General features: G+C 25.7%; 1 protein-coding gene across 1 annotated transcript in view; it reads right to left on the bottom strand.

Annotated features, from left to right (window-relative positions):
• The window catches only part of LOC107168213 (mind the gap), a 62,223-nt gene extending 48,948 nt beyond the window's left edge, over nucleotides 1–13,275 (bottom strand). Inside the window, exon 1 of the mRNA XM_089222880.1 lies at nucleotides 12,914–13,275. Within this exon, the coding sequence (XP_089079006.1) occupies nucleotides 12,914–12,950 (37 nt within the window). The 5' untranslated portion in view covers nucleotides 12,951–13,275. The remainder of the gene's footprint in view (nucleotides 1–12,913) is intronic.
• Between the last annotated feature and the right edge of the window lie 4,730 nt (nucleotides 13,276–18,005).

Below are 18,005 nucleotides of genomic sequence, written 5' to 3'. Positions count from 1 at the left end.
ATAAAAAAATAAAATAAAATTTTACTTGATAGTATGTATAAAAAAATAAATTAATAAAATCAAGAGAAAAAAATGTATGTTTAATAGAAGAAAAATTACAGTTTTTGTTTTTATAAATGGAAAAATATTGTTTGAAACTGGCTGATGATCCATAGATGGTTGATTGAATAATGATTTTACATAAATTTTAATGTGTTTATCAAATTTTGAGATAAAATAAAAAATGCTTCAAGATTATATTATTATTACAGTGTTATTTTTTGCTATACCATATTTCCAATATATGGTGTTAGAAATCATTGAATACTTTAGTAAGTATAAATTACCTAACTCAAATTATTCTGTTACAGATAATCAATTAAGTATAATTTGTATTTTTATTTTTTAAATTAGGTATTATGTTTAGATTCTAGTAATCTACGATTATAAATTGTATTGAATAACACTATTAACTTATCGTTATTATGAATTTAATACGTTAGAACCTTTACAAAATGATTTATTATTATTTTTTAAATAATTAAATTAAAATAGTAATTAGTATGCAATGATTCCAAATTCTTAGCTCAAGTATAACTTGAATGTTTTTGTTGTTGTATATGTCATTATTTTATGTATAGCTATTAATAACTAATATATTTTTCGTGAGACTGATATTCAAACAAATGATTCTTGAACCTACAAAATATCTATTTCAAAATTTTAAATAATTATTTTAAACGAATTTTTATTTGAAATATACATGTGTATGTAATATGTTTATTGTATGTATTTATGAGTGAGTATTCTTTTACTTATGCCTCATGGCACTAGTCATATTTCAATAAACTAAACAGTTTTGGCACTTGTATAGTGATATATACGCAGGTCAAAACGTCATTGTTATTATCGGGTATATTTGCTTTAGGTCCTTACCTAACCTTAAGTTTAGAGCACAGGTCACAATTTATTTTTAATGCTATACGCGTGCTAAATTAGTGGATTCTATTGATACATCAGATCATCAGGATTATATGTATACATAAATTAACATAATATGCATTTTGAACATAACAAGAACACTTCATTCTGATTGGCGTGTTTGGCTGCAGTGCATGTTTACAATTAATGTAAGCAGTTCAACCTACTTAATTAATAATATTATGTTCAAACAAATGATTGCATCTATTTATATATTTGTTTTAAAAATAATATGATGGTAAATGTAAAAGATTATTGTAATTATTAGCGTTTCGTTCAATGTGATATACTTAATAATAATAAATAATGAATAATTCAATTTAAATAGAAAATAGGTAGGACCAAACAAACGTCCTACGCAGCACATCGTAATCGGTGATCAGTAATCATTTCGTTTTCTGTGTACATTTTTTTCATTATAGACAACTAATAACTGTACAGTCAGCACTATACGAAAGAAATCATAGGTGGGCTTAAATTTTTAATTCATAATTTGAAATAGTTACTGAATACAGAACAATATCACCATAGACTTTGTAATATTATATATATAATATAGAGCATCCATAATGAATAATGACGTTTCGTGTAGACCACGACTGCTGTATAAAATAACAACCAGTCATAATTCGGTCACCTCCCACCGTGCTGTTACGTTAGGTACAGACGAACACAATAATATTATTATAATCTGTGGTATATGAATCATGTTTTACGAACAAATCGCAATTGTTTACATTTTTATGCGTATGGTTCCGACGGTTCGGTGTTTCAAAATTAACGGATGTGCTTTTGACACTTTTTCAACAGTATCCGCACAAGAAAGTTATACATGATTGAGCGTTTTAGTATATTATGCACATAATATGAACACATATTTACAGACATTATTATCGCAACGTGTTGGTAATTGTATGTGAAACTATATACTAAACATTTATCATTCCTATTGCGGTAGTACACCACCGACTACACCTATATAGGTAACTACGGACGACAGCGATACCTGGTTAATACAGCATAATGATCGCATAAAGTTCTGAAGTGTGGTTATTAATTGCCTCCTCCCCCCAATCATATACGAGTATCAAATGTTATACATACATTGATGATGTCAACGCAATGAAGGTATTCGCCGGCAAAACGTTTAATAGGTAAGTATTTATGTAAAAAGAACGAACTGTGGTATTGGTAATCATCCGAGTTGACTACACACACACACACACACGTGTCCACAATAAGTCACTACAGCTATCGACTACCCGGATCAATACGGTATATTATGTGTTCACACACCGACTCTCACATTCCACAAAATGTAATACGTACATATTTTATATATGCGTTTTATTTTATTATTTTCATCGACCTCTATACAAATTCTTTTCATATGAAACAAAAAAACATATTAGTTTATTACTCACTCAGGTTTTTAATATAGTACAGCATAATAATCGTGATCAGTCCAAAATATATGATATAATGTACCTAGTTTAGATCCTCACGGTTTGATGTGTAGACATTTTTTTTCTTATCAAAACCTTGGTTTGCTGCTGAAAACAATAAATTATGATAATATGGAGAACAAAATCACTTCAATTTTGTACATTTTTATTTTGAGGTAAAATGTCATCAAACTCTAAAATTTTGGGCATCATAAGTAGTTATATAATCTCAAAATTCTCACCAGTCATAATATATAATTAGTAATTTGAGTAAATTGGGTTCCTGAAGTTAAAAAAATTGAGATTACAGATACAGCCGGTATAGGTAACCTTTGAAATCGATAATAATAAAATTGGTACTATTAATTTTTTAAATATTAAAAATTTAATCTACCTACTAACATAGTATATTACGGGTGAAGTATATTTCTCTATTATGTCTATAATACATAATATCACGATTCAACACCCACCAAGTTAAGATTTAAAAATTGCTAAAAATGCCCATTTCCTGTAATTATTTTTCAATGCATTGGTATAGTTATTGGTGGGACGTAGGTATTGCACACAGGTTATTTATAGATTGGATAAAGTGTGTCCCCGAAAAGCTCGCGGTCTATTGCCCATGACATGAAACTATGAAAGCGCGTTGGCAGCCATAATATCATATCTATACAAGATAGAATGTGTGTCGCTCACTTAACGTAATACTACATAATATTATATGGCTGAGAACTCTAAAACACTGCACGATAAAATGTACCAAATTTTAATGATATTTTTTACACTTAAGGCGTATAATAATATTCTCTTTCACGATTTGCATCTACAAAAAAATCGTGCACAGTTATCAATGTACCCCCGATCTTATAGTCATATTATAATACTACGATATTATAATCTTATATTAATATTTAATAGCAGAATCGTATGTATAGTATTATAACTGTTTAAGACTTGTATAACTGTACAAAAACTATTAGAATATAATATTGTATAGATCTAAATTATTCAAAGTTTTTTTTTTCGGATTGTTTGTTCATTCATTGAATGACGTGTTCTGTAACATAAGCAGTAGTGACCATTTTTAAACAACTAGGAATTTAATTTATTATATATGTATTTCAGGTGCACTCATAATATTATAGGCCAGTCACCAGTGTGCCAAACTAATATTAACGATAACATCTCTATGGGCGTGGACCGAATGTAAAAGAACACCAAAGTCATCTGCTGTTGCCAAAAGTATATTATTATCAGTTATTATTATTATTAATATAAACGATTGCTTAATTAGTAACGATAAATCGAAAATAATGTCTTGTGTTTAATGGGTTTAATGTACTTATTTTTATAGCAGTGACAATTTAGGTTGCCCATTAGACGTAATAATAATATAACATTTATATTAAAATATGTAGGTAGTACCTAACTATCAAGATGTTAACATTTTTTCACCTTTTTTTGATAAAACCTATTTCTTGTTCTCGTTTATCTTTCTACGTTGATTAGCTTTCTAATATAATTATACGGAAAAAACCAGTAACGCATTATGTTTCCATATACTTGGTTAATTTTCTCTAATGTTCTCAGAAATAAGCTGTTTTAAAACATGAAAACAACGTTAGAGATGATTTAAGTTTTTTATTTACAAACCATAAATTTTAAGTAACAGAATAAGATTTTTTAAATTTCAGATACACCTAACAATATTCTTTAAAAACTACTAATGCATTTTTTATGATACTTTTGTAATAAAAAGTACAGTTAAGTTTTTTTCACAGAATTATCGAATTATAAGTTACAATAAAAAGTATTTTTTGTTTATATAATCTGTGGAATCACGTATTTTGTATATATTTGTATGGTATGTAATTTTATATTTTATAATATAGTTAAATGATATTTTTAGATTTATGAATTCATTTTAATATGTTAGTTTTTAATTTGTTTGACACTGAAAAAATATGAGTTAATTATTAAAACCACAGTCGTTAAATATTATTCATATGCACGATAAAGTTTAATTTTTAAGTAGTCTTGATACGCTCTGTTTATGTGTAATATTATAATTGTTTAAATAAATGTATAATTCTGATATCTAATTACAATTAAAAACTTATACAGATAGCATCAATATATCTTTTGTATATAAGTATAATATTATGTAATTACAAATTTTGTACATTCAAACACATATTCCATACAAATTTTAGAATATTAACCTCACAAGCCATACTGTTTATGTGCACGAACATATTATTTATGTGTTCATATAACTGTGAAGATTATTTTTTAGTATAATATTATACCAACAATATGTCTCTGGGTAGTCCAATCTTCAATCGTAATTTGAATTTGAATGTGATACAAAAATCTAACCAGCAATCAATGAGACAATAAAAACGTAATTCCCGTTAAATTGTATTTCTTAGATTTTTATTTATTGCATATCTCTAGAAAAGCCATACTTAAAAAAATATATGTATACAACAGCGTGATTACTGTAAAATATCCATATAGCTTTAGAACACAAATGTGTCAGAAATATTATTTCGAGATGGTCTTAAACCAAGATAAGATATTCCACGAAATGATTTGCTAAAATAAAATTTTACTTAAGTTGAAAGATGGCTTGTATAACGGTTTATTGATGCATTTTAAAGAAATATAATTTGAATAATATCATTAACTTATTTGACCTATATTTTAAGCTAAACAGGTGAGAAACTGGTCGAAATAGGATAGTAGATAGTCTGCATTCATATGTGGCGCGCTTGTTAACTATAGTGAACGAACCAGTTTTCAGTTTACAGTTTGACGAGAGCAAAATGCATAAAACTTGTCAAGTGTACATAATATTGTAACAGCGTAAAATAAACAAAATTAAGGTAATAAATGTGATAAGTATTTTTATCCGCGAAACTTAATTAATAATAAGATATTATATTTAAAAAACTAAAACACATTATAAGGTATAAGTATAATATAATATAAATTATTTTATCAGATGAACTCAATAATTCAGGTTTTTTCCACATACGGTATTACTTTTTCATAAATAATCTAAATAAAAGGTTTGTTTTATTATAATTTATTATGGCAAGGTTTTGCATATTTGTTTATATGGTAGCAGAAATGTACAAATTTTTCAAAGATACCGACCTGTATAATGTGTATATATTTTGTTCGTATGTATAGGTGATAGACGACGAAATAATTTTGTTAATATCTACTTTCAAAAGATATTGTTGATATAGTTTCTTAAAAAAAAATCTTTAGTACTTCTTTCCAGAGAATTTGATACTCACCATTTGATCTTGCAGTATTGAAGATTTACTGGTTTGTGGTTATGTTTAATATTGAATATGTTTTAATCCATATGGATATTTGAGTGGGTAAGTTTACTTCTATCGACTATTCACAATAAAATTACTTCATCTAGTTACAATTTTCTTCATTTAATTTTTTTATTATTTATTATTATTATTATTATTATTATTATTATTTTTTTATCGATCTTTATAGCTTCGGCGACATGGGCCATTAGCTTTATACATAATTTACATTATACTATTACTTAAAATTTACATGTTTTAGGTGACAATTTAATTACAATAATAAGGGCTGTTGACTATATTTATTCTAACTAAATGTATTTATCTATTTTGGTTGTCCTGAGGAATGACATGATTTTTTCGGGTTGACAGTCGGGTCCGATTGATTCGTTATTTATTATTATTAGATTTACTAAAATTGATTATTAAAAATAATAAAACATTTTCCACTAAATTTTAGAACATGAATTATAAAAAAAATGATGTTTTTCCATTTTTAATTGGTACAATTTATAAATTTTTTTTTTAGTTATACATATACCCTCGACAACATAAGCCATTGGGCTTAAAGCGAAATTTATAAATTAATATAAATATTCAGTAGTGATAGTTAAAATACAATCAACAATAATTGTTAAATCATACTCATAAAATGTAAATGGTATATGTATAGTTCAAAAATTTAATAGTAATTTTTTAAATTCATAATTGTGTTCCTAAAATGTGAATTTAATATCTATATCATTGTATACCAATTATCAAGTATGTACTATCGAATAAAAATAATATATAACACGAACATTTATATCTGACGTATACATTTTTTCAATAAAGATGATACTATTGTATAATGTGAAATGTATAATTTATCAATACATTTTTTGTTTACCTGAATTATTGATAAATATGCGATTTCATATAAATAATAAAACACATAACATAATAAGATATATTTTTGACATATATTGTAAATAATTTAAAATACCACGTTATTAGCTACAAAAAATTATTATTTTTTTATTAAATGAAATATACCCTCGGCGATATAGGCCATTGGGTTACAAAATTTTTATTTCATTCGGTAAAAAAAAAAAAAAATTATTTAAAAGTGTATCAAATTTGTATTAAATATAAGTAGATGTTTGAAAATAAGGCTGAATAATAAAAATACTTTTGATACAGTTAAGGCGGTTTATTATAAAAAAATAAAATAAATAGAATAATTTAAAATAAATACAATGAAAGCTATATTAGAAATACGCAATATTATTATCATATACGCCTATTTATACCAAGAAAGATTTTATATTAAAAATGTTTTTCAAAATATAATTTCATATTTTTAATACCTATTAATAATCAAATAACGAATGATAGGTTTAAAATTGCGGTAATTTAGAGAGAAAATAACGTAATACTTAAATATACAAATACCATTTCACTGGGTCAATTACTAGGATTATAACATAATATAGTGATCGTGATGCACACGTTTATTAGCCTTAATAAATTTGATTTAAAAAAAATAAATATATTTATCTTCAAAAACTTATTATACTTACATATCATTTACAAATTAATGAATTTAATTAATATACCTTATATTATATATTTATTGATTATTCCTTAAACATTTTACGGGATAAGCTCTTTAACAGTAATACATCAAATAATAATCTTATAATCTAAACTCCCAAAAGAAAGAAAAAAATATTATAAATATAACTTTTACAAATAATGAACAAGTATATTAAATAGTCTTAATTTGAAAGTATAAACAACGCTTTTGTTCTAATACATTCATGAGACATAAGAAAAAATAATAAATTAAATATTCATTTTTAATATTATAACATATTTATTTATTTATGTATGATTATTGTCAATAATATTAGTATTCGGAGCAGATTTAAAATATCTAAGTGAAAAATATTATTTAAGTGGCACCTATATATTTTTTGACATGCAAAATAAAATATAAATATATCATGATCTATGATAGGTACTATTATTAAATTATTTGATCTTAATAAAAGCCAACTTAAACAAAATTTTATTAGAGCTCAACAATCACCTACAACAGATAAAATACAGATAATTTTACACAGCTTGTAATCGTACATCCTAAGTTACTTTGTTTAAAATTAGAATTAAATAATATAATATGCATGATAACATTGACGTCCAATAATTCGTCCATATTAATAATATCTAAAATGTAATATATGTGACAACAACATTAAGATATTGTCTTTTATTTTAATTTTAGAAAGTACAATAGGTCAAAACTATTAGTCTTGACAATAAAATATTAGGTAGGTATAATATGGTATTATGTTTATGATTAAAATTAATGTATTGTTAAAAGGATATAATAATATTTATAGGCTTTAATAGATATTATATTATATAATACTATATTACTATATATTATTTAATAAAAGGTTATTCAAATAAATTAAGTTGTTAATTTAATTAATTAACTTAATTATATCTGTTAATTTTGTTTTAAATAATATATGTTATCGTATGGTATTAAATAGTCTCCGAGGTCCGGATCAGTGACCTGATCGGTTTTAAATTTTAATGGCTGTAGTAAATTTGCACCAAAATTGACCCAAAATATTTACAACATGTGTAATTTGCACCATTTTTTTTTTTTTTAATGCGCTTGTAATTTGCACCAAATTTAAAATCAATTATTTTTTGGATAGTATTTCGATAGTACAAACTTCCAAATTTTTATATCCTAATATAAATTTAGCTTAGTTTTTATTTATAAAATAGCTGAGCTTACACACATATTGATGTAAGTACTAATAGTTAATATAAAATTGTATAATAATGAGTATAAAAAAAAGTTGGCCAATTAAAAAGATTAAATGTTATTAAATCGTATTATTATTATTATTAAAATTCGTGTCAATCTAGTCTCGATGTCTACGAAGATAACGAGGAAAAATCGAATATTCAATAATCGAACAAAAAAATAATCATTTTGGTGCAAATTACAAATTCTATTATCGACTACCTGCGGGTAGTGCAAATTACATACCCTTATTTTGGTGCAAATTACAAACTCCCATTTTAATAGAACTGAATAGATTGATTATTTTTGATTAAAAAATAAATGTATGATTTGTTTTCACAATAACATAATTCCCTTGTGTGTCATTCTCTTGATGACATTAATATAATGCAGTACTAAATAGTAAAAAGTAGTCTTCAAGTTTTGAATAGGCAATTATTTTAGGATATGTACTCCCATTATTATTATAACTTATCTTGAGATGAAAAAAAAAATATGGCATACAATTTTTATAATATATGAATAAATATTGTTGTAGTCAAAGGGTTTGCGGTGGTGGGTTGATAATATCACATAAATAGAGTTTTTTTATACATACATATAAAATAAATTAACTTAGCCTCTCATGATATAATTATATAGCAAGAGTCGAGATTAGCTTGGTGAAAACAAAAATGGACCATTATATCCAGGTCAGTGGTTTAAGATTAAGCAGGTATCCCACAGCGCATACAGAATTTCTGAAGAAAAAAGGCCCAGCCATATTGTTTTTTTTTTTGCTTGCTCAGATGTATTATTTTTTTCGTGATGCACTGTACAAACTTGGTTGCCTTAATGGTTAAATCAATTTCAAAATTTTTCGTTTTTCAATAACCACTCAAAACAGACACGTCTTCGGAAGCTCATTTCATATGAACTGCCACACAATTATAAGGCAACAACTATTGACCTATAGGCTATACCTAACCCGCTAGTTCAATAATTGTTGTTCACAAAAATATCGTCAACAATATGTGTAGCTAATTCTGCACTTTATTTCCGTCCACGTGCAATATATGTGATTAGATTTCGTTAAAAATCAGTAGGTACCTACGGTGAAAACACTTTCACAATATTGGAAATCGAACACAACATAATTTATCAATAGTGACTTCAATAATATCTATTTAGGTTCAGTGATGATGTCGTGCATATAAGTAACACGTTATTCGGACATGCCCATCAACTGTTTTATTACTTGTCGTGCGTCTGTTTGTATTTTTGTATGATTCTATTCAATTCGTTTTCAGTAGGTATCTACGACCTATTGTCGATTAGGAGATTTCATTATTATTTAAATGACAACTTACTATTGTAAGGAATCAATGTTGGCAATGTTGGTGCAGTGCAAGGATCCTTGAAAACTGAAACAATATTTTCACGACTCATCCAAATAACACCTTTCTGCTTATCATCATATAATTTTTATAACAAGTATCGCACTAGTTTTTTTGGACGTTTACAGCAGAGATCCATCACCCGTAAAACGTTAGTTTCTAATAATTTATTATATGAACATTTATAATGTGCAATACACATAAATCGATTCGCAGTGAGTAAAAGTCCGAACAATAGATTTTTATTTTGGCCGTTCCCTCGGGCATTGAGTACCTACCGCAATACGCACGGGTATGGTAATAAAGCACAGCTATTATTTATCGGTGACATCAAACGGTAGTCGTTTTTACCATTTCTCAAACTAATTGTTTTGGACACCGTAGCTATATTAACTGCGTAAAATGAATGGTTGAGATACACAATCAAGAGTAAAATTAAACAAGTGATAGTAATTTATGCCATTTTTTTCTACAAACACATGACAAACTGATATAATATAATTTATAACAAACCAATCATAATGTTAATAATTTAATAATTATACATTATACACTAAGTACTTATATTGGTATACTCAAAATGAAAGTATAGGAAACGAATAAAAATAAAAGTATAATGTAGGTATTTAATGTGTTCAATTAATATATTAATTACTAACGTATATTAGAAACGTTACAATATAGAATTAATTAAAATAGTAAAAACTATCAGTTTTATTCATCATATTTTTACGTTTCATTACAGTGTCTTAAAACATAAAATATTGAGCATAAACTATTAGCATTTGCTTATTTAAATAATTTCTAAATAACAACGAATAATAAATAAATTACAATAATATTATTTAGTATACTTTGTAATAAAGGCTGACAGTTTCAAAATCGTTTTTCCTATACAATAATTTTTACATTATTGAATTCAAATTTAACACATTCATTACAGTACTACTTTAATATTTTATTCAACATTAATAATAATATATCACACAGTTATTTTTCATATTTTCACTCTGCACGAATTTAGCATATTTCTTTTCATATTAACCAATATTTTAAATTATTGTGCCTTAATCATTATCAAATATTTTTGTTTCTATGTTTATGAACCCTAATATAATATGAACCAACAATAATTTAACTAGAACTTAAATTAAAATAATTTTTAGGTCTTAAAACATATGTTTTCAGTCTGGTTCATCAAAGATATTAGCTTCCTATAATATAATAGTGTATACGTTAGACATATATAATATATATTTAGGAGAAATTAAGCACTCTGTTTAACTCTGGCCGAAATACACTGATCTAAACAGAAAAAATGAGGTAATTCTTAATCGAATTAAAATAAGCCACACGAAATTCACACATGGACACTTTATGACAAAACCATACCAACTCTATGCCCAACTCTATGAACCAACTCTATGCCCAACGTGCAATGAAAACTACTCCATCAAATACATCATCGTCCACTGCCCAAACTTTAATAAAACTAGGAAAGATTTCAACAGCCCTGACAACCTGTACGAAGCAATCGGTCCATTTTCTAACTATCAAAAACATAATTTTATATCTAAAAAAATTGAATTTTACAATAAAATATGATAAAGTAAAAATGTAATACTGTTTTTAAAGCTAATAACCTATGTATTTGATATGCTTAACCAATAAAAAAAATATATATATATATATACATATATTATACGCAAATCGGAATTTATATATAAATTCTTTCTTTTTATTATTTACAAATACATATAATGGTACGTCATAAGTTAGTATTATCGTATACAATACGCAATAATTAGAATATTTTTTATAATATTTAATAATTGTAAAACAATTTACCGTTCTTTATTAAATATTTAGGTATGTATTTAACGTAAACGCAATTACTGCACCCAATTTGTAAGTACATTTAAATATTTTGATTATAAGTAACTTTTATTTTTATGAATACGATCTACACCAATTAGAAAAAACTACTCAAAATATGTTGTAATCTAAATAAATATATATTTTCTATGAGAATCCAATAAGAAACAACTATAGCTGAATTTAATCCAATATTGTATTCATTAGGAACTAATTTTTCAATATAATATTTTAAAATAAAATCAATTTTGTATTTAATAACATTCAAATTGCCCTATGGTATAATTGTATAATTGCAAAAAACCTTTTATTAGTAAAAATCCTATACAATCGTTTTATAAGTGGTTTTACTCAAACCATTTTGAATAATGTCTGGTCAATGTGTTTTGCATTTATAGTATATTATGTTATTCAATCAATTAATTTTTTTTTTACCAAATATTGCTTGGATATATTATACCTATACGTAATTATACAAACACGTATCCTATAATATATGTCATGTTTCTGTTATACTAGGATAGTTTTTTATTTGCTATGGTATATATAATTTTTAAATTGGTTAAAAAAAATAATTAAAAATATTCATCATGTACCTATTCATTCAATTAATATTCTTTAGAGTCTTAAAAGTTAAACTGTTCACTATTAAAACAAAAAAACTGATTTGATACAGATGTAAGGTGTTGGTAGGTACTTTATATACTTTTTTGGAACGACGGTTAAGCGCAGTTAATTTTAAACGATATTTAAAACTTTGCTCGATTGCATTTGTTCGGACATGATAATCTACGACTGATGGTTGCTTTTTTTATTATTTTAAGAAAATCTAAAAACCTGTTTAAATAAATCTTCATCAGATTCAATATTTTAAAATCAAAACATAATAAATTCGTATTTACCTATATACCACATAGGTATATTATACATATTATTATTATAATTTTCAGAATGCTCGTGCACAGTTAAACCTATGCAATCGCTATGGTAAACCGACAATAATGCACACGGACGTTAAATTATCATAGAACATCAATTGGTTATTGTAACATACGTCATGTTCGTAACGTCCAACGATAATACCTACGTATCATGTAACGATTAACTCACCCATGAGCAGGAGGAACACGTACGGCAGAATCCTCATGGTTCTGACTGTCTAGTCTGTCGCTTCCGGAATCGCACTCCACAACGAATATCACGGACTTATCTACAGCAAAAATAAATCACGAAACAATAACAACAACGACGGAAATCTCAACGAATACTGGAGACGAAAAATACAAATTGTCGAACGGATGTCATGAAAGCGGCGACGATTAGCATTCGATCGGTAACGGTTCCCTCCGATGATAACGAGCCATTCGGACGCGGCACATCACTGACCCACACACGCACACACGCGGTCGCGTAAAAATACGGAGGAGATCCGTCGGGATTCAAAGTTGGCGTTCGACAGCCGAAGACCGGCTCTCGGGTCAGTGCAGTCGGTTCCAAGCGGTAATTATTACCGTACGCTGCGGCGGTGGCAATAATATGGCACAGAACGCCGTCTTCCTTTCACCGCCGCCGTACCGTGTATACCTACATATTATTATTATTATTATTATTACATATACTAAAAGACGCAGGTGGGTTTGGTTTATGTAGCTATTATAACGAGTCTTATTATTTTGTTATCGGTGAGTAGCGAAGGGTAGATACCTTTGTTCATTGTTTAGGCTTAAAGTGTTGATTTTAAATAATTTGTGTTCTGATGCCGTAACCCTCCTCAACAGATATCGATAATATCGGATAATATTATTCAGGATATGAAAAAAAAAAATAAATATTTTAATTGCCTACTTATTGAATTTGAGATTAAACCTCTTTTATATACACCTTGTCTAGACATTTTACGTTTTAATTCATTGTAAATATAAAGTAAAATAAAGTTATTACACAAAAAAATAGTCCTGTGGGTAAGGCCTTACCGTTAAACACATCCTTTTACACTGCCGCAACTACGCCTATTATTATTATAAGGCAGACCATTTTTAAACATTCTGGATCATCTAATTGAAGTACTTGGACCCAGTCTTGAAAACTACAGCAACATTATAACATTTCTACAAAGAACTAAACTTTACAACCTTACATAATGAATCAATGTATCTTTGTTAATTTTAATGTTAGCCATTAACCTTAGTTTTTGAAGCTTAAATAAAAAAAAAAGTTAAACTATAGTGATACTTTGGTGGCATAATAGGTCATATTTTTTATTTTTATATAATAAGTTTTAAAATCAACAATAAAAAAACATTTAAAAGCTGTTTAAGCAATTTATTTTCTTGCAGGAATATTTAAAAAATAGTTATAACATTTTTCTGGTAAAATAAAAAAAACACTAAAATATACTTAACATAATTTGTATTTCTTTAAATTTTGTTCAAATAAATATTTTTACTACCCCAGAACGTGTCATTCTCGGGCATATCGCGTGTGTTAGTGCCTACAAGGTAAAAAACAGTACATAGTATATAAGTTCTAATACGGTGGAAGACAGGTACATATTATAAAAAAAATATACTATATTAATTAACTATAATAATTAGTTATCAAATTGATGATATTAAAATTATATTTAGAAAAAATATAATAGTGCAAGGTAAGTGATGAAATAATATAATCACACTTGTTTCAATCGCTATACATGGTGTCTTACATATGAACCTATTTTTTAATTTTTTTATTACGTTTTATCAACTTCAAAATAATTTGCAAATATTCATGGTTTTGACGAAATTTTGTCAATATTTGAACTTCAAATGCTAATAAAAAAAAGTTGTGCATATGTATTTTTATAGTTTTTTAATCACTATCACAATAACTTATGAGAAACTTTGTATTAAATTTTCAAGTATTTTGATAGGGCCAAAAAAATTTTATCGACACTTCAAAAAAAATTTTTCAGAAAAATTGAAAATTTCAGTTGTCTATAAATACCTCAAAAAAAGTCAAAATATTTTGAAAATTTAATGATGTAAATAAAATGCCAATCTAAATAACTGGTAAAATTTTCAAGTATTTACGACTATTACTTTTTGAATAATATCAAATGTTTAAAATCGTTTGAGGATAAATCGTTATCGTTACGCTATTTCGTAAAAATTTTAAATTCAAACGCACCTAAACTGTATATAGATAACACTAACATAAATATTTGGTGAAAATTTCAAGTATTTGCAGTGATTAGTTTTTGAATTACAACCATATAAAAAAATCGATTTGGTCGAAAACTGATTTTGCGTAAAAATTCCCGTTTTTCTGTCATTTTTTTTTTTGTTCTTCTCGATTTTTTTGAAAACTGTTGGAAAATGTTAACTTTTGACCACTATAATGCACCAAGGATATTCACTTTACATCGGAAACCACCCCCAAAGTTTGAAACTAAAGCATTATTTCGACTAGTTGTGCTGTACACAGACCCAAAAACAAAAAAAACACACATCATTGTAAAATTAATACATTCATCACTTCGTTCAGAATCTAAAACTAAAAAGATTAAAATAAATCGAATATTTCAAACGTCAAAATAAAAAACATGCAATTATACTAAATATTTTGAAAATTGAATAATGTGTATAAATTATTGATAACTAAGTAATATTGAAATGATTGATGTTTCGAGTTTCTAAGATTGTTATTTTTTTAGTAACAACAAAATGACACTAGAAATCGTTATTTTATGTTTTAAATCTGAACGCTCATAAAACGTGTTTTGGATTTAGTTCCTCATTATTGTTTGAAGTATCCAATACAAAAACTTGTGAGATATTTTGTACTCAACTTTCGCGCCTAGTTATTAATATTAACAATTGTTTGAAGTTAAGTTATAAGATGTCAAGCAAATTTTAATGGTAATTGGATGAATTTCGTTGGAAAATCTATTGTTTGTGTTTAATTTTAACATTAATTATAGAATTCAATATTATATAATACTGGTTAAATACCCTAAGGTGATGTGCGATGTACATGTCAAAAATAATTATCTCATTATAAATCTCAAACGACTAAAACTATACTCGATTTCATATACGGACCACTGGATAATACCCCGCATCGTCGGTTTCATGGAATATTCGTTCAGGTGAAAATAGAATTATTCCTATATAGGTATGAGCGATATAATAATATATAATTTAATATAAGCTCCGATCAATTTAATCTATTTCATAATATTATCTTTTATTATTTATAACAGTAAATAAAAAAAGTGAAATCAGCTTATTGACTTTCAAAGCTTTCTAATTTTCTCATTAATAATATTTAACTACATCTTACAATATTATTATTAGTTTTTTATTATTTTCCACATTGAAACTAAACGTAATATTACAGAATTATCCAAGAAATAAAATTAATATTTATTTTATTTACCTTACTTTTCTGGAATAAATAGTTATATGGTATGAATGTATAAGGATAAATAATAATTGTCCAATACTATTTATTTATTTATTTTTTGTGTTTTCATTTAAAACGTACAAATAAAAAATAAAGTATCATATTATATAATAAATGCTTACACTTAATTTATCACGTTAAAAAGTATTACTGCTGGGTAATTTATTTTAACCAGTTCTTTCTATATAAATTAATTACTTACCTATATATTATATGCATATCGTAAATAAATACATTAATCATTTCAAATAAGTGTTAACAAAAAAAAAAAAAAATATACAGTTAATAATAATTACACAAGTTTTAGTAATTTGTACCTACCGTAAATATATAAAATATTTACAAGGTTTCAAATATTTCTAGGGTTATTTTATACAGAAATGCATCTATTTCAGTTGAGTATATTATACATTTAACTAATATAAGACGTAATACCAAATTTTATTCTACTTATTTTTTTTTTTTTTTTTTTGGATTATTTAAGCTATTTAGCCTGTATAAACTAAACGAAAATAGTAGTCGTAGTTTAATAGTATTATAAAAATAAATAGATAATAGTATTATAGTTATAATTTTATAGACTAATATAATACATATTCAACAAATTAAATTCAGTGTTATAACACATATGTATGGAATAAATGATGAAATTGGATTTTGAATAATCATTTTATTTTAATATGATTTTATATTTACTAGAAGTTCCAAATATGGAGAATATGTGTTTGCTAATATTTTAAAATATCATGTACTCTATGACCATCCTTAATGGAGTCAACGAGGAATTTTCCGAAACGGGAAGATCGTATAAATATGTTTAATGATGTCGATTGAAAACATATTATTAAGCCGACCGTTTTATACTAAACCTTAAGTATTTAAGTTCAGTAATCCAATTTCAAAAATTATTTCGTAGTGATGTATTTGATAATTATACATTTGAGTACTTATGCTAACCCGTTAGTAGTAGAATATACCTATAACGTTTGTCCAATTTTCAGATTTTTAAATAAGCGAAAATAAATAAATAACTACCAACCCTAAAATAATATTCTATAAATAAATTATCTACATGGCACTAACAGATAGCGATACTAATAGATATGAATAATTAAAATATAGTTAAGTATTATTCATAATAATTAAGTCGTTCGAAAAGTAAATTTTAGTTTATTTTTTACGATTGCAGGTTTACTACTGCCAACAATAAAAGTTAGTATACCTATAAAAAATTGATTTAATAAAAAATCAATTGTTCTACTTTTAAGTTATAAGTTAATAACCACACATGTATTTAAAAAACTATAATATATTAGTCAAATTGAATAAAAAATAATAATATTTCATAATATTTTTGACAACTTATTTAATTATTACATAAAAAAATGAATAATGCGATATGATATACGTATAATGTATGTAAATATAATACAATAATTATAATATTAAATCGTATAATTTATTTTAATTGGGTGCTGTTAAATATTATTAACAATAGAAAACACAAAATATTATAAATTTCATAAGGATGACATATTGAAAACAAATAAAATGTTATACGTGTAACGTGTACACTATACATAGTGGGTGTGGATATTAATTTGAAAAATATATGAAATTTGGTATAACGTTTTTAAGCTATACTTATTTAATATAAAGAGCACCGTATTCCTATTGCGACGTGATGATGGAAGTTAGAAAAAAACATGAAAAAAATAATTGAATTAATCATACAAAATAAATTACTAAATTGTAC

The sequence above is a fragment of the Diuraphis noxia genome, unplaced genomic scaffold, assembly GCF_037042655.1.
Source record: "Diuraphis noxia isolate RWA-SAM2 unplaced genomic scaffold, SU_Dnox_SAM2 contig0003, whole genome shotgun sequence".
Taxonomy (NCBI): Eukaryota; Metazoa; Arthropoda; class Insecta; order Hemiptera; family Aphididae; genus Diuraphis; species Diuraphis noxia.
Note: the sequence above shows the minus strand (reverse complement) of the source record. Positions and strands in the feature narration are given on the sequence as shown.